Source organism: Lygodium microphyllum, chromosome 1 (assembly GCF_053477565.2).
Source record: "Lygodium microphyllum isolate KBCC chromosome 1, Lygodium_microphyllum_v1.1.10, whole genome shotgun sequence".
NCBI classification, from domain to species: domain Eukaryota; kingdom Viridiplantae; phylum Streptophyta; class Polypodiopsida; order Schizaeales; family Lygodiaceae; genus Lygodium; species Lygodium microphyllum.
In genome coordinates, this window is record NC_141135.1 from 134,105,270 (window position 1) to 134,124,038 (window position 18,769).

The following is an 18,769-nucleotide window of genomic DNA, read 5'->3' on the forward strand; positions in this document are numbered from 1 at the left end:
GGGTAAGAAAGGGGATGTGGCAATGGAGAAGGGATGGTAGGAGAAAGGAGGTATGGTAGAAGTGGAGAACTCACTCTTGTGACCTGTGTGGGCAAGAATGGAGCTGATGAGTGGGCAGAAGGCACTAGCCTAGAGGTCATTGTGTAGCCAACGATAATATGGGTATGAAGGATAGACATGATGGATTTTTTCGGTCTGCTAGTGTCAACAATCTGGCAATGACTCAATCATTGACCCAATCAACAACCCTACTTTTTCAGCACCTTAGTTGCTGTAGCCAACAACAAATCAAAGTGTTTTCTTTCAACCAACAAAACAAAAATCTAACTATTTTACATGTGTTTCAAAGTTGGTATGTGAGCACATATCTTATTTTACTATGCAAAAGTTGCCATTTGAACAATAGAACAATTTGAAGCTTGGGTATAGAGAGCATGCTTACCAACTTACCTTGTTGTAGTCATGATATCTCAATAAGTAAGCTCCACAATCCTCACAATGCTCCTTGGTTTTCTCCACGTCCTCACATCCACCTTCACACATGATATGGAGAGGAAAGATGATGAAGACAAAGAGAAGCACATGAAAGTGACCTTCTCAATGAATCCCTTCACCTCTCTCAACTCAATCTCAAGTACCCTCCCTCATCTTCACCTCTTAGCATGCAAAAATATATTAGAAGAAAGTAGAATAGCCAAAGCTTCTCTTTATCAAGTACCTCACTCACTCTCTCCCCTTCACTCTAACAATAGCATGAAAAAATAAGTAAGAACAAGGATTCCACATATATGAATAGCTTGTTCTATTATTTTTCATCCTTTTTATACATAGATGCTAGGGTTTCCACTCTAACCCACTCTTATGGCCTCATTATTGGACTCTGTAATACATACATTTAGAGATTTAAATGAGACTCTACTCCAACTAAAATTTTTAAATTTGCATGGGAGTGAGCCCGAATCTTGGTATCACACTAAAAACAATATCTTTTGAAAATACAATTACAAATATTTTCCTTGGATGAGATTGCAAAATTGGTGAAATTTATTCATCCATTTTATTGGAAATCCTTTCGTTTTTCCACTTTCTCCATGATGGGATTAATAGTAATAGCTAGAATATTTGTCCACGCTCTATTTGTTGAAGGATTTTGATTCCTCAATAAATGTTTCCTCTTGGAGTTTGTGGTTATTCATGTAGAATTAACTCTCATGCCTTATCACTTACAAAAGGTCAAGCCAAGACTAAACAAAACTTCGTGTACAAACTTGACAAGGTTGTAGAGTGAGAGTATAGAATCACCTCCAAATTTAGGGAAATGTTGCATCCTCTTTAAAGCCACCACCAATATCACTCATTTTAGGTTATAGTTGCACTAACAACACATTTCGTGTCCCCCATCCTTAGGCCAACCATTCAAGAAATGCTAGGGTAGTACCCCTAAAGAAGTCAAGGGGACATTATTCAATTCCTTAAAAATTATATTGAGAGCTTTCACACCATTGTACATGGAAAAACACAAATACAAAAAATTCAACAAGGTCGCCATGTGCTAATATATCAACAATGTCACATGGTACTTGGGATGTCAAGTGCACAACTGCAACAACAAGAAATTAAAGTGCAACAAATTTGAACACTAAATTATTATAACAATCATTAGAAAGAATTCATTGTATACAACACTGAAGTATAAATGATGAAACATTGGTTGTCACAAAAAAACCAATAATGACAATATCTTGTGACCAATAAATATACCTCTTATGGGCATTCACCTCTTGTGGGTTGAATAAATACACGTTTCATGGTTATGTGCCTCTCATGGACATGAATAATACACCTCGCACACAGACATATGCCTCTTAGGCTAAATACATCTCATGATCATATATCCCTTAGACTAAATATACCTCTCATGGACATATGCTTCTCATGGGCATACACCTCTCACAAACACATGCCTCTCAATCCAAATAAATGCCTCTCAGGCCAAACACATGCCTCCTAAAAACAATTCCAACAACTATTGCCTAAGAAGGATACTACTGCTACAAAACACCCTTTACATTCCATGATGCTAGCTTCATAATATGTAGGTAAGTAAAAACTATTGATGCAATGCTTTCCATTTTGCAATTGTACTTGCTTGCCCCAAACCTCTACATCTCACTTCATATAATGTCCACAAGGTCCACTCGTTGCATACCATCAATTATCATTCGAGAAGGATATTATTGCTTTAATTAGGAGCATCCTTTAAAGAAATCTTTCTTGAGCACATAATTGCATCACAAAATTTGTAGTACTTTTATTGGCAGCACCAACTCTTGGCATCCAAGATGACCGAGGCTTAGAATAAAATGTGTTACCTTACCACTAAAAATTCTAAGTAACATTGTTTAGGGGTGGATGTAATAGATTGGGGATTATTGATCGACATGGTGCTTCACCACAAATACCCAAGGAGTTTCCTTTGGATCTTGCTCCTAAGAGGTAAGACGAGGTTCACCCTTAGGCCTAGAGTTATGCAAATCCATTTTTGCATTTTTCTCAAGGGGACCAAGAGAGGATACATATTGCTCTTAAGATTAAACCTTAACCTTATCCACTTCCATAGGCACACCTTCCTAAAAAGTCACTTAATGTTATGAGTCCCTCAAGATTGTGGTTGCATTCTAATATGAAGTGACCCAACTAGCCGCACTTGAAAAAATGCTTAACAAATGGTCCCCATTTCAGTGTATGAACCAAGGCTTACTAACCAAGGGCCTCAAAACATATTTTGGTGGGAGAAAGTTTGCATGCATTCCACAAGAAGTAAGCTGTGTTTCTATTTTGGAATGCTAAGCAAGACTCCACCAAAACCTATCCCAAAGAGCATAAGACTAAAGGAAGAAGCTGCCAAAGATGTGAAGGGAATTTCACCCACTTCCACCCAAATGGGACAAGCCTTTCTAAGAACATGTTGAAATTCCTCCATGGGTTGCCATGGAACAACATGAACTAGATGTCCATCCAAGAACAAAGGTATGTGTTGCATGATTTGAGCATAAGCTTCCAAGTTGCAAATAAGGACCTTGAATAATCCTTTGGGCCCATCATAAATTTCCTCAACAAGAGAAGCTTGCATTTGTCCATTATCAACATCGTTAAGCATTTCATGATGCAAAAGAAGGGTCTCTAGCTATGCCTAGATACATGCAATGAGGGGAATCTCAGCTGTGAAATAGAAGATGGAAACACTCTCGTGGAAGGCTAGAATTTGTTGCAGCACAATGTATGTCCCTTTTAAACTACCACTACATGTTCTCCTTCTAGCCAGCTCGTTTTTTTCCCTACATTTGCATGAACATTGACATGAGCAAGCATATATTGAAACTCATCATTCCTCTCCCATTGAAGACAAGAGCATGGCTAAGGGGCCTTAATGATGCCTAAGCCCAATGGATCAACCACTAACTTGCAATTCTTGCCTACTTTATCTATTTCTCCAGCATCTTGCAAATCCTTAGCTTACGATTCTGCATCTAATTCCACATCGTCTTCCTCCCTACAAACATTAATGTACTTGTTTAGGAACTTTGTATGAATACCACAAGAATTATGCATTGAGGTTGATCATTAGACCCAACTTGTAATGGACCATGAAGCAATATTGCTATTTACAATGAGCAACAAAAAATCCCTAGAAACTGCTTGAAAGAGGCCTCCCTAAATATCAAGTTGTAACTTTGATGGCAATTCTAACAATGCCAACAACTCTGAAAGGAGAGAGTAGTTAAAACCCCCTAGTTTTTTAGTACAATGAGGCTATAAATATCTTACAAAAATATTTGCGGGTGAGTTGCTAATATAATTATCTCATAATTCTAGGTTTATTATACAAAAGTGCTCCATTCAATGCACGCAATCCCTATCTTGTCTCACTTGCACATATCACGCAATCACGTTAGCTATAAATTGAATGAAGATTTCCTCCAAGTTGTGTGTGTGTGTGTGTGTGTGTGTGTGTGTGTGTGTGTGTGTGTGTGTGATGGAAAGACACTAAAAAGATTATTTAATAGAAGTCGCACAAGGTAGTAGATTCTACCTTTTGTTACCTTTCATCCAACGAATTTCAAATGGAAGAGTTAAAGAACCTTAGCTAATTTTGAGTAGGATTATATGTTGCAAATCTCACAAATGCATCAAAAGATTAAACATCACATACATGTAGATTCTTTTATGATAATGCAAAGGATTTGTAACTCTTATTTGAGTGCACTCTCTTCTAACTTTGGAAATTTGTCTAGCCCTTCTCTACTTAAGTCCATAGTTGTTAAGTGATATTATGAAGCCTTCTTATTGCTTGGAGAGAGCAAGCAATCATCTCAAGGTTCAAACAAGGAACTTGTGATATCAATCATTGATATGACAATAGTGATAGCTTCTACAAATATCTACCATTAGGTCAAACCAAGAAGCACAATAATAAGAGTTGATTGTATGTGCTGATGTCCAAACAATCCCATGATAAAGGAGAGGAGTATTGAACTAGGTAGAAGATGTTGGCATGTTTTCATGCTATCTCTTGCATTGCTTCCTTTCTTTCTACACTCCGTTGGACTCTAAATTTATCTCATTGTCACTAATACTAGAAAACACTTGAACACATGCACAATAGCTTTAGAATTAATAGTCATTTGCAACACAAATATTCTATTTTTTATTTGCAATCATCTACCTTATTTTTTACTTCATATCATTATCTTGAAATTTAAGCTCAAACGTTGATTCTTTTTACAAATCGTTTTAATGCATTGTCTATAAGATCACTATAAAGAGGAGGTCAAAAGTCACTTATCTCTCATTACAACAAGGTCTTTATCAAAGTCAACTTGTCAAGCTAATCAATAATTGACTAGGCCATAAACTTTGACAAATATTAGCAGATAACTTTGTATTAGGTTTGCCATCCAAATTTATTTTACCTAGAGACAAGTGCATTCATGCTAATTTGAGTCTTATTATCCATTAGGGAGGCCCAATACCAATCATATGCGACCTAAATATCAACACCGCATGTTGGTTCATGCTATAACATGAGTCTTCAAGAGGCCAAAACCAATTATATGAGACTCAAAATATCAACACCAGATGTTCATTCATGTACACTTTTTACTCATTGAAAACCTATTAAACTCACAATCGAAAAGTACATCAACACATATAAAAAGTATGGACCCAGAACCAACCCAACCTACCCAAGATGCTTCTTGGATATTTAAGATACTATAACATCAACTTGATCGACATAAGTTAAGGAGGGTCATCAACAAGGATGTGAAGACCTCAAATCAAATCTCAAATCTATGAACACTAAGCTAGAACGAAAAAGCTAAGTAGAACAAACAGCCTTATTGTTCAAAGTTATCTACCTTAATATATATCCATTGCCCTTGGCAAGATACCATTCTACACTCGAAGAGTAGTCTTACCAAAGACCAATCAATCAACAACTCCAAAGAAGACCAAAGAGTTTGTAGACAACAACTTTTACTCAATGTAAAAGAAATTATGCATGTAATTGGTTTCGTACAAGATGCATAACGCAATGTCTTTTGTGCTCCATGGAGGTGAAATACTTGTGTCAGAACTTGGAAGCTCAAACTAAAGAAAGTATTAAACTAGACCATGAGCAAGCCACCACTATGCACATGTTGATATCTTTAAAAATCATATTACATTGATTACATCATATAATACAATGGGCCTTGGGCCAAAAATGTACAAAATATACTAAATGGAGATGATAAATTAGGATTCTTAGATCCATGCAATTTTCTACCACAAGTATTTAAGAGGCAAAGGAATACATGTGGTATACAATGTGCACTTTTAGGTTTGAAGCAAAGACCCAAACCACTCGACAGAGTCCTTAGCATATCGTTGCAAGTTATCCTTATAATCAACATAGTATACACCAAATCGGGGTAGAAATCCTAAACCCCATTCCCAATTGTCAAGGAGGGACCATACAAAGTAGCCTTGTACATTTGAACCATCCCTACAAACAAGAAACCATTTTGGAAGGTCATTTAACAAACCCTATTTCACTTGATTGAAGGACAGAAGCATTGTGTGGAATTGGAATAATTTTGGTATGAAATATCAAAGCAAATGAAGCCAAGAAGTTTATTTGATGGATAATGGCAACTTAAGTTAAGTCCAAACACATGTAAATATTTATGTATATTGTGTGTTATGATTAAAACCTTCGCTAAGTAAGCATTTAAGAAGAATGAAAACAAGTCAGTTTTTGTCTCTTTAAACTTAACTTTCAAATTGAGAGAGAGAGAGAGAGAGAGAGAGAGAGAGAGAGAGAGAGAGAGAACCTGATAGCTTTTAAAAGGTTAACAAGATAATCATGGTGGTAGTGTATCCTCTTGTCATCATGAAGTGCATTTTCTATGGGAAGCAAGGGGGCCTCGTTTAGGTCAGCATAACCTACCAAGAACATCAGTTAACCTGTTAATTTAACAACGACATTAGAAGTAATATGCAATTAGACAAACTTAAAATGATTCAACTATATTTTTTACTATAAAAGATTGATCTATTGTAAGAAACAAGGGTAGCACCAATGCATGTAAGTTTTGCCCTTTTGGCTGCACTAAAGTCGTAATTCTCCAATGTTGCCTGATTCCCGTTTGTTACCTGCTACTAAGCATTGGCGGGCAATGCCCACAAAGTGGAATATCACAAACTGTCAAGTAGCCAATCCCATTCAAAGTGAGATTTTCAAAAGCACTTCTTGAGTGGGCAAAATTCACCCACAAAAGAGAGAAAAGTGAAAAAATGATGGAAAGTGGTTGGTTGGAAGTGAGACAAACAGATAAAGGAAATGCCATCCGCAGCAGTATCATGCTAAAAGTCCAAGGTTTAAGGATCAAGCTTCACATATGCTTGAAGAGTGAGAAGGGATACCCCCAGAGACAAATCACTCTCATCATTAAATGCCTAGTTGTAACATCCAAAATGGATTCCAAAATCTAAGGACATCACAATTGACTTGAAGGACATGCATGTAACCCAAGCCAGAGCTAGAGAGGCAGGGAAATGGGTCATTTAGATATGGACAAGTGATTGTGGAATAACAGCACTCGTGGTTCCAGAAGGGGAGAGGCATGGCACTAAAGCGGTCAGTGTAGATCTACCATGGTACTCTATGACCCAAAGGGCATGAAGTTTGAAGAAATAAAATGCACCCCTTTTCTATTCAATCTGTAATGACCTCTTATATGGCACCATGCTACCTCTGAGACCACGCATTGTTTGCTGAGACTTCAGCACATGCAAAGGCATCTTCCAAGGTTGCTATTATGACATTGAAGCTGATCTCCTGCTCCTCTAGAGGAGAAAATAATCATCAGCAAGCCATATTATCATGGCAGGAGGAGGACCCTTGCTTGACATGGGGCATCTCATGACCTGATTATATATAATGACTTGAAGAGATGGCCAATTTGGCAGCTTGCTAACATGGAGGAGACCTACATACCACCACATCTCGATGGACCACTAAATCATACCATTGAGGACGTCTCAGTAAGCAGTCGGGTACATTAGATGAATGATGATTGCATGGTGACATCAAGAGATGGACGGGGATGGGGTGGTGATGAATGACAAGAAAAAGGCAAGGGCAAAGGTAAGATTTTAATTTTTTATATTATTAAAATCCCCCCCTTTAAAGTCCCCATTCACATGCAATGTAGGGGGAAAAGCGAAAATATTACACCCTCTTTCCCTTAAAGGAATTGAGATGTCCTCATCTCAAAAGAAATCAGGGGTATTGCTTATATAGTGCTTCCTCTCATAAATCCAAGTGGCATCCTCTTCACCCATTCAGACTGACCACACCTACCTTATCTTGACCACTTTCTGCCACCCCCGTCTCATTTCAGATGCTTCAGCCCCATCTGCACTCTACATATCTGCATATAAATTTACATGGACCAAGGGTTTGAAAGTTTGGCAGCAGACTCTTCAAGACTCCAATTGGCTCTGCCTACCACATAGAATAGGTGCCATACTGAATATTGCAAAGTATATCACCAAGATTTTGGAAAGAGAGTGCATTTGAATGGAAGCATGGGAATTGCATTAAGATACTTCAACATGGCTTGATCTTAGTATTGGACATGTACTGGCTGTTTTGGAGATAGAGATCTCGTATGCTAATAAGCACCAAAGAGGGCCAAGGAGCAAGCTTGACTCAGTTCTCTTTGGTTCACTTTAGAGTTACTATTCAAGAGGCACAACGTAAGAATGATAAGATACATCCTTGTTTTCTTGCACATTTGGTAATGTGCCACGTGCTCATCTATTTAGAAGATTGCATGGTTTTTGGAAACTAGAGGACATCATGTCATAAGTATCAATGCCTTACAGGTTTGGACTCTGTGAGAGGGAGAGTTTACACATTATGGGCATGCCATATCACATTGATAGTACCATTTAGGTGAAGCAAGTGTCTCCTTTCTCACCTAATCTTGTTTATTTTTACATTTCTGAAGTCCATGCAGTCAGAGTTGGATTCTATACAAAAAATGGCACATTCAAGTTATGTGGCTTGCCTCCTGGCAAGCATGCCATTGGCATAAAGTGGGTTTAAAAACTAAAACACAGATCTAATGGTATCATAGATTGCTACAAGGTACATCTTGTTGCCAAAGGGTATGCCCAATATCACGGGATTGACTAGGATAAGACATTTGCATCCACTTCATGTATGACCACCATTTGTAGTATTATTGTGTTGGCTACTCATTATTGAGTTATGTGACTTAGCGTGCCACTAGCATACAGTGGGTTTACAAACTAAAACACAGATCTAATGGCATCATACATTGCTACAGGTCAAATCTTGTTGCCAAAGGGTATGTCCAATATCATGGGATTGACTAGGAAGAGACATTTGCATCCACTGCACGTATGACCACCATTCATAGTATTATTATGTTGGCTACTCATTTTGGTTGGCATTTGCACCAGTTGGATGTGAAGACCACGTTTTTGAATGATGATCTTCATGAGGAGGTTTATATAACTTAAACTCTTGGCTTTGTTCAAAAAGGCTCAGAGAGCAAAGTGTCTTGGTTGCATAAGGCCCTCATAGAGCAAAGCGTGCTGATTGCATAATGTCTATGAAAGAGGCACCTAGGCTATGCTACGAGAAAATACATGCATATTTGACTCCTCTTGGCTCTAATAATTCACACACTGAAAGCACACTCTATGTTTGCAAAGATGAGGATAATCTGTTGATGCTCGTTCTTTCTGTAGATGATATTATGTTGAGTGGACCTCATGAAACACGAATTGCAGCCTTAAATGCTGAATTACAACATCCATTTAATGTCACAAATTTTGGCTATTTGCACTACCCTCTTGGCACACAGTTTATTGCAGCAAGGGCAGCATTGTTTTGCGACAGTACATTGGGCAACTCCAGCATTTTCAGATGCAAGGTTGCAAGCCTATCTCTACTCTAGGAGACAGGTCACATGTTTATATTTGAGGATGCAAGAGATCCATTGTAATACATCTATCTATCAAATCCTTGATAGCACGATTTCAGTAGTCTATCAAGGGATGTACCTAGGCGACTCCATCTGGAACTCCCATGGAATATCCAAACTTCATTGCCCAGGATCACTTGAGTCTATCCTCACAAGGGAATCTCCACCTCATTCCCACGAGGATCAACTTACAAAGAGGGATCCTAAAAGACTCTAGGGTTTCCTAGCAAAGTTATCTAGCGTCACTTTGGATAGATGTTTACACGAGCCAACCCTAATTGAAGTGGATCCATGTCTCACTTGATTCAAGGAGACGGAGAAATAAGGGGAAGCTAGACATGTTGACCCCTCTACCCATACACTAAAGTCTCACTCAAGTCCCCTAAAATAACACCAAGTTGAGATCTAGAATGAGCTCTAAGACAATCAACTCTTCCTAGAGTTCCCTAGGCTAACACTTTTGCGGAAAACCTCCTAGCTAATCAAGATCACCTTGCTGTAGGATGAATCCATTGGGGATTCACCCACCGACTTCCCTCTAAGGAGTAAATTTCCACCAAGTTTCAATCAAAAGCAAGGCAAACAACCTATCTTTAATGCATTGTCTATTTCAAAATATTGTTTAACCTTTCATTTTATGAGCACATCATAGTTATCCAAAGGTGTTCAAGTTCCAACCATTAACAACATTATCTTATCTGCAAGAATGTATACGATCAATTATTAGCTTTCCATGGACTTTTTTGAAAGCTTAAAAACATTTCTACTTAGCGTATGGGTTTCAATAAAAGGGTATCCTAAGGAATGAACTTGAGAGCCTTCTCATGGCAAATGATTCTTGAATCTTAGCTTGAGAGCCATCTTTATGGTCTCGAAAAGTAGTAGCTATAAAAGGTTGTCTCCATATCATGTGTATAGTGTATGGTCTAATGGTTGAAAGTTGACTTCATACTCATGAGGTCACGAATTCAAACCCCATTGAGCTTTCCTCTTTGTTATTTCTGTAAGTTCTTTATTTCTCCCTAAATTTGTTGACAAGAAACAAGCTATTGTATTAAAATTTTGGCATTCAAGACAAAAATGTAAACTTGTAAAAGGTAAAGTTTAAAGATTAAAAATTCTAGGGAGAAATAAAAAACTTACGGAAATACCAAAGAGGAAAGTTCAAAGGGTTTGAATTCGTAACCTCACGAATATGAAACAAGCTTTCAATGATTACAATATGTACCAGACATATGTTTTATTGGTGAGTTCTAAGGCATTTTATAGCAACTACTTTTTGGCATGCTATTTCCCAATGACAATTTTCTGATAACCACTTTCCAATAGGCTAGGTCTATGTACCTAGTTGGGTTTACTTTTCCAAAGAGTAGCAATCACAATTGATCGTGTGATGGATGCAATTTCGGTCTTAGATTCGAAGTCGTGAGGTCTATATAACCCCTGTGGGAGACAATTCCAAGGCCAATCACGCACGTAGAAATTGTCCAAAAGCTCCAAAAGTCTTCCTTCCAATTGCTAATAGCCATAGAAGTTCGACGACCCATTGCGCTTGTAGAAGGCTAGATGCCTCACAATATCTCTAGCACTCACTACAAAAAGGAAAGCCTTCCACGACTCTTAATCACCATCTATAATGCCCTAGAAATATGTGCCTATTGTGCTGATCCTTTAGGGTCTTTAAGTTGTTGAAGTTGCCTCCAACAATCCAAGAATTCACCTCAAACAAGCTAGTTAATGCCTCTATTTAGAGAAAATCTCATGATCTAACCTGTTGGCACATAGACGTTGAGGATTCCAATGTAGGAATCTCCAATATCTAACCTGACCCATAAGGCCGACCTCACCACAATGGTCCCATGATTTCTCACATGAGACATTATACTTGATCCAATTGAAGTCCAAACTCCTCTACTCCACCCATGGGCACCAATAGAGTACTCCCACCAATAGGTGGATAAGCCTCTTGGGAGCATCTTTTTGACTCCATTGGCCTGAGAGGAGGAGAGCTTGTGCTCTTGAAGTAATAGGTCATTGATATGTCCAACAAGGGCTGGTTACAACTCCTTGACAATGAACTTCTTGGGACCCCATGTTCCATTAAAATGAATGCTATTCATGTTCCACATTGTGTACACCATGGATAAACACAGGGTTGCCAAATAGATTCATGTTCAGCATGGCTAAAGCCAAGGAAGAAGGTAAATTTGATGCTATGTAGTGATGCTTGGTGGCTAATTCAAATAGCAATCTCCACTCCCCATGTTAGCATATGGGAATAGTAGAGAGGGTGATGTTCGGCCTTTGAACCATACAGTGTGCCTCAATCTGCTAAGCCATTAGTCGAGGTTGTCCATCATGCACTTGAGCCACTACACAAGCCCAATGATGTCTAGGATTGTTGTTGCTTGAGCTTCTAAGAGACATGAGAGAAGTGCCTCCAGCACCACTCCTAAGTAGAGGGCACTTAACACAAACTTCCTCACCTAGTCAATGTATCCCACCTTGATGGCCTCATCTCCATATGTAAGCAAATCATCTTTGCAAGGGGTCACCCAGAGCGAGCCATGTTGAGATGCCAAATGGGAGGATCCCAACCCCATGGCAACAACCCCAATTGCCTCATGACCAGAAAATCCACGCATTATCACCCACCATAACAAATGCCTACCAAGATAGTTCAACCTCTACGTGCTAGAGCAGATGTTGCAACACCCTATGAGAGAGAGATTGGGATGAGCAAACGTTACATCAAGTATATGCTAGATTAGATTTACACTTCAATCGGTAGGACTACATCTCACTTAGGAATTTTAGGATTTCTTCTATCTTTTCATGCTTCCTTTGTAGCCATAGGACTTTTACACATTAATTTAACTTTTAGTCATATTTTATTATATCCTATGATGAGTATCACTCTAGTCCCCTTCTTACCTCCATTGCTCCCTCCCTCTATGTGTGTCTCTGTGTGCATGTGTGCATGTAAGAGAGAGAGAGAGAGAGAGAGAGAGAGAGAAGAAATTCGATTTAAGAAATAGAAATATTTCTTAAATCGAATGCTGGAAAGTGGGATGTATTTTGTGCGGTGGAGCATAAACAGCATGCTTTGGTTGGATCCTCCTATGTTTATAAGGATTATGTTGTTTTCCTTAGTGGTCGAGCTCCATATAAATCTGAAGTTATGTTGGCTGTCAAATCCTGCCTGCAACCATCGCTAGTTTCTCAAGACCCTCGAGGTCGATTTGTAATTCTGGAGATACTTTATGAGGGAGAGGTTTTGTGGTTGGTGGGTGCGTATGCTCCTTCCACGGTAAGGGAGCGTCGTCAACTTTGGGATGACCTGCACTGCCTTTCCATGGCTCGCCAAGGTTTGTCATAGGCGACTTTAATGCATGTCTATCTGGGGATCAGGCTACTTCTCTGCACTCAGTTATGGATGGTCCTGAGCGACAAGCTTGGGATGCCCTTGCAGTTGGATCTTTGAAAAAGACATGTGGTTCTGGATGTATCCATCACAATCTGGTTATACCTATCGATCTTTGCAACATCCTAACACCTGGGCCAGACTGGATAGGATATATATTTGTCAGAGTGATTCCTTTCTTCCTGCAGTTATTGGCATGTGGGTGGAACAACGGCATGTCTTATCAGATCACTACCCTTTGGTCTTGGAAATGACCCATAGACCTGTTCATGTCTTTAAGGCTCTTCTTACTCAGTTGCCACTTCGTTTTAATCAATCCTTTCTGCAGCAAAATCAGTTTTTAGAATATGTTCAACAACTGATCGCTTCCTTTAGCTTGAAGGTCCTATCTGGAGAGAGGGATGCATGGGCTGTTTTTAGGGACAATGCCCGACAATTATCCCGTCAGTATGGTATTCAGCAGGCTTTCTCTTTACGAGCTGAATTGCAGAATGCCCAATCTTTATTGGCCCACTCCTTGTCTTTAAGTCAATCAGGGGATTCTAATGATGAATTGATCACATGCATTGAATGGTTGAAAGGCAGGGTTCATTCTCTTCAAGAACAGGAATATGCAAAATACAAACTGTTGGCCATAGCAAAAGCTTTATATGATAATAATTGCCAATCCCATCAATTCTTTGCTCGCCTGTACCAGAAATATGCTGGGGAAAATATTGTGTGCTTAATGGATGAATAGGGTGTTATGGTGATGGATCCAGCCTCCATCATTCGTATGTGTGTCAACTTTTATCATTCCTTGTTGGGTCCACAAGAGAATTCTTCTGATGTTGTCCTCTCTGCTCGCCGCTATATTTGCGAGTTGGTAAGCAACCAGGTCAAACCAGAATGGGTGGACTTAACGGAGGCGGATATTTCAGAAGATGAAGTGGAAGAAGTGCTATCCCATCTATCCCGAAGGAAAAGCCCTAGCTAGGATGGGCTTCCTAATGAGTTGTTTTCAGCTAATGTGCAGCAGCTTAAAGACCCATTGACTCGCCTGTACCAGCAAGTGTGGAACTCTAGTACCATGCCATTCGATTGGAAGATTTTTGTCATTCGGTTGTTGCCCAAGGTTCCCTCCCCTACCTCTTTGAAACAATGGAGACCTATTTCCATTATGGGTTCATTATATAAAATCTTCTCCAAAATCATTGCGAACAGATTGAAGAAAGTTTTTCCGCACCTGCTTCATCCACGTCAATATGGTTTTATTAAAGGTTGGAATATCATGCATAGCATCTTGAATGTACAACTGGGAATTGACTATGCTAAAGCTTCAGGACAACAAGTAGTAATGCTTCAACTCGATATTGATAAGGCATTTGATCATGTTAGCTGGCCTTTTTTGCAGCAATTATTGTCTACAATGGGATTTGGCCCTCGCATGGTTTCTCTTGTTGACACTATTGGTCAGGGAGCTGTAGCTCGTATTGCTCTTAATGGAGGGATCACGGAAGAAATTGCTTTATCTCAATCTCTTAGGCGAGGCTGCCTTCTCAGCCCTTTGCTGTTTGCTTTGGTCACTCGCTCGATTCTCTCATTGTTGGACAAGTTGGCTGATCAAGGCGAGATAGTTGGCTTGACTCTTCCCAGTGGTACTCCACTTGTGGGTCAATCTTTGGCAAATGATTCTTTTATGTTCCTTAAGGCTGATCGCACTAATGTTAATTGGGCAAGGGTGGCATGGAATCTTTTTGCTTTGGCATTTGGTCTTCATACTAATACGCAGAAATCTACACTTCTCTCCTGTACGGAGACTGATCTATAGGCCTTGGGCTGGAATGGAATTGTGATCTCAAAGGAAAATATAACCAAACACTTGGGATATCCTATTGGGGTGGAGGTAGCACCCCGGGCCTTACTAGATTGGATGGCCTCTTGGATTCATGACAAGTTCATGTACTGGAAATCTCAAGGCTGGCCTTTACATGTCAGACTGAAAGTTGCTCAAAGTATTATGATCAATATGATATCGGGAATCGGTTGGGTTAGGTTTGGATTTTGTGGCAACATGTGACTATGCCTAAACGAATGGGGGGAGCAGCCCTATTGGATGTTAATTTGCATACGAAAGCCTTGAGGTTGGCCCTTTTGCAGACATTATGTGTACAGAGTCATCCTTGGTCAGACATTGCAAAATTTTTCATTGAAAAGATTGGTATCACTCATAGTAATTATGTATGCCTCCTAGTGGCATGTGCTTAACTCCTCGAGACCAATTAAGACCACCCAGTCTTTTCTCCTTTCTCATTTGATTGCATCCTGGCAGGAGATCTTACATTTTTCAGTTTGGCGCCGTCTTGAGATTCGCAAGGAGGCGAATTCACTACAAGGAGAGGTCTTAGCCTCCTCCAGGTTGTTGGATTGGCCGAACAAAGCTATGCATAGACTCAAGTTTAATCGGATGGCTCGTTTGGGGTTGCATACATTTTTTGATGGTGTTATTCCTAGACAGTCCCGTCTTTACTCTTTTCGGTGTATTCATCGACACTTTCGGGTACCCTGTGGATATTGTGATATCTGGTCATCCATACAAGTCACACTTCAGAGGTTCTCTCCTTTACCAGTGCCACAACCATTGTATCCATGGCGTGACTGGAAGTTTGTGATTCCAGATGATTTTGAGAAGAGGCTTGCTAACCAGATATACCATCAGATAGTGGAGGCCAAGAGATAGGTCACTAAAAAGGTGAATAAATTATGGCATATTAGGGACGGCAAAAAGAAGTGGTAGGAGAGATTCCTTCAGCTTTGGAAGTGTAAGGTTCCCTATCAGGGAAAAGTTTTCTTGTGGAGATTACTGATTGATGGTCTTCCAACTGGAGAGGTGCTGAGTGCCCGAAAGATCTCTGCTAGTCATTGTGTATTTTGCACTACATGTGATAAAACATTGCTTCATCTTTTTGCCTCTTGCCCGGTAGCACAATAGATCTGGTGTTTTATTTCTCATGTCTGGCTCTCGGCAACTCAGCTCCGGATAACAGTTCGGTCATGGATTATGGGAAAGCTGCCCTCCGTACCTTCTTTGCATTCTGATTATTCCTGCCTATTCCAGTTCCTTAGATGGACTGCCTTGTGGCATATTTGGCGTACTCGGAATGCTTTTCTTTTTGATTCGGTCTCGGGCATCCATGGTCATGTGGCCCGTATTTGAGGTTTAGTGTTATGGCAAATTTCTTCTATGATATCAGTTGACCTGGTTCTTCCTGACATTGCTGCCCACTGGCTAGCCATTGTTCGCTCTACGCCAGCAATGTGATTTTCTCTTTGTGTCATAGTCCTAATAGTCTTTTGTCACTTTCTTTGAGGACTTGATGGTCTAATGTAACACAATGTAAACAGAGAGAGAGAGAGAGGAGCATGGAGGTTCCGTTGTCGTCGCCTGACCCTCGTCGCCTGCAGTCGCCTTCCGGTCATCGCCCGCAGGCCCGTCGCCTGCCCCCTAATGCCCCGTCGACTGCCGCTGAGTCCCCCGCCTTGCTGTCAGATGGCCCATCAGCTGTGTCCCTCACCCGCCTGAACTGCAACCTCTGCACCTGCTTCTCGCCCGTTCGCCATGTCCATTAGGGTTTCTACTGACGCCGGACCCCTGTCTTGTGCCCCAGACTGTCCCGCTCTGCCATCGACTGCCAGCCCTTTGTTTCGCTCTCCTGCCCCTGCACTGTTAGGGTTGAGCCTTGCCACACGTGTTCTAGGGACAAGCCACGACTGAGGCTGACAGGTAAAGCTCATGTTTCATTGGCTGTGCTTGCAGAATATGCCCCTGGACAGCGCCTCTGTACAAAAAAGAGGGAGAGAGAGAGAGAGAGAGAGAGAGAGAGAGAGAGAGAGAGTGAGAGAGGCCTCCGTGTATCTGCCTCCCGTGAGTTCTTCACTCAGCCTCTGACCGACATATGTACTGATACAATATTGCTGGCCTGGATCTAACTTTTATAGACCAAATGGTGGCAGCTCTTGGTCCGGATTTTGATACCGAGGAACTAGAGGATATGGTTCCGTACACAGAGGAGATGCCCCCTGCTCTTGACCTTCAGCCAGCGGGCAAATGCACCAAGCATACTTCGGCAGGGACAATGGATCATCAGGATCGTTCCTATGCTCAGGTTGCTTCTAACTCTGTGGACTCCCAGGATGTTGATTGGGAGCATTTGTTGGAGTTTGCCAACACTCTGCTGGGCGATTATGTTCAACATAATCAGGAAGTCTTTTTGGACTCTGCAACGGAAGATGTTCTGGAAGCCACTGTGGACCCGAAACATGTCTTGCGCTCCTTTTCAGTGTTTTATGAACGTGCTGTGATACTTTTCTTCACTAGTAGGATCCCACTGCTTTCCCGTATTCGCCAATGGCTGCACAGTCTACTATAAGGGTAATGTGTTGAAGAGATTTTTGTTGGGTCCCGGGGTTTTTTTGAGGTGCTGTTGAAATCAGAGACACCCCGTGCTACTCTCCTGTCTAAACTGCCATTGTTCGTTAATCGCCGTCTGGTCCATGTGGTGCCATGGCACCCAATGGCATATTTTCAGCGTCTGCTGCAACGTGAACGCCCTGTGTGGATTGAAGTGGAAAATTGTCCGGCTGTTTATTGGCCACTGTTAAAGGACGCCATGGCCACTGTGGGCACTGTTCTGGTCCCCCCAAGCCTAAGGGCCATGAATCGCAACCGTCTGTGTATGTTATGGGACACTGCTCGAAAAAGGCCTGCTTGGTTACGTATTAACTGCTCTCGCATGCATCCTTTACATTTTCGTTTGAAATTGGGCAACTTTGCAGGACATTGCTTTTCGTGTGGAAAATTGGGGCATTTTATGGCTGAATGCCTAGAGAAGCACCACACTTCAGATGCCGAGCATGTTGCGCAGCCCATGGAAGATATGGTGTGTGATGCTCTGTCGCAGGATGCCACCCAGTCACCTAAAGTTTTGGATAAAGGTAAACAACAGGTCTCGGGCTTGGATTCTCGTGGCAACGACTGGGCAGATGTACGCGTGAAAAAAGGCAACAGGCTTGTTGCTGGCATGGTGGATACTGTGCCTACTGCCTCACCAGATTCCATGCGTACGTATATGCACAGGAAAGAAATGTTGTCTTCAAAGCACTCTGCTCCTGCTATGGTTTCCTCTGCTCCCCGTCAACAGCCAGCTAGGAGAGTGTATTCGGATGGTCCAAAGGGTCCACCTGCTAAGCTGGCTTTTGATACTAGAGGTAACATCATTACCCCATGGATCGTCATTATCCCCGTTCCATCCCCAAGACAGCGGATATGCCATCTACTTCCAAATCTGGTCGTCAAAATTCTTTTTCCGTGTTAGCTGATTTCTTGGATGAGGGAGTCCTGGACATTCTCGTAGAAAAGGTCACATCGAGGCAAGCTATGCCTCGTATCTGATTTTCTTTTGAATCCACATGATGATAGCCACGTGGAATGTGCGAGGAATTTGTTCTCGCCACAAGCAACATGCCATGTGGACAATATTGCATGAGAATCAATGGGATGTCTTCTGTGTTGTTGAGCACAAGAGTCATGGTGAAGCAGGAAAAGTTGTGGACTTCCATGGCTTTCGTTTATTCTATGCAGGGACACATGCCAGGCAGTATTCTCGTGTGCTTATGATTGTACATGAAAAATATCAGCCGGTTCTTATCAAGAATGATGTGCATGGCCGCTTTGTGGTGATTGAAATTTTATTTGAAGGAGAGATCTTATGGTTACTTGGCCTCTATGCTCCAAATGATC

The 18,769-nt window shown here is 40.9% G+C and overlaps 1 protein-coding gene across 1 annotated transcript in view; it reads right to left on the bottom strand.

Annotated features, from left to right (window-relative positions):
• Nucleotides 1-5,692: 5,692 nt before the first annotated feature.
• Nucleotides 5,693-18,769, bottom strand: part of LOC148041705 (beta-glucosidase 25-like) — a 60,787-nt gene continuing 47,710 nt past the window's right edge. Inside the window, exons 13-14 of the mRNA XM_087681509.1 lie at nucleotides 6,378-6,489; nucleotides 5,693-6,049 (exon numbers count right to left, since the gene is read on the bottom strand). Of these exons, the coding sequence (XP_087537635.1) occupies nucleotides 5,881-6,049; nucleotides 6,378-6,489 (281 nt within the window). The 3' untranslated portion in view covers nucleotides 5,693-5,880. The remainder of the gene's footprint in view (nucleotides 6,050-6,377; nucleotides 6,490-18,769) is intronic.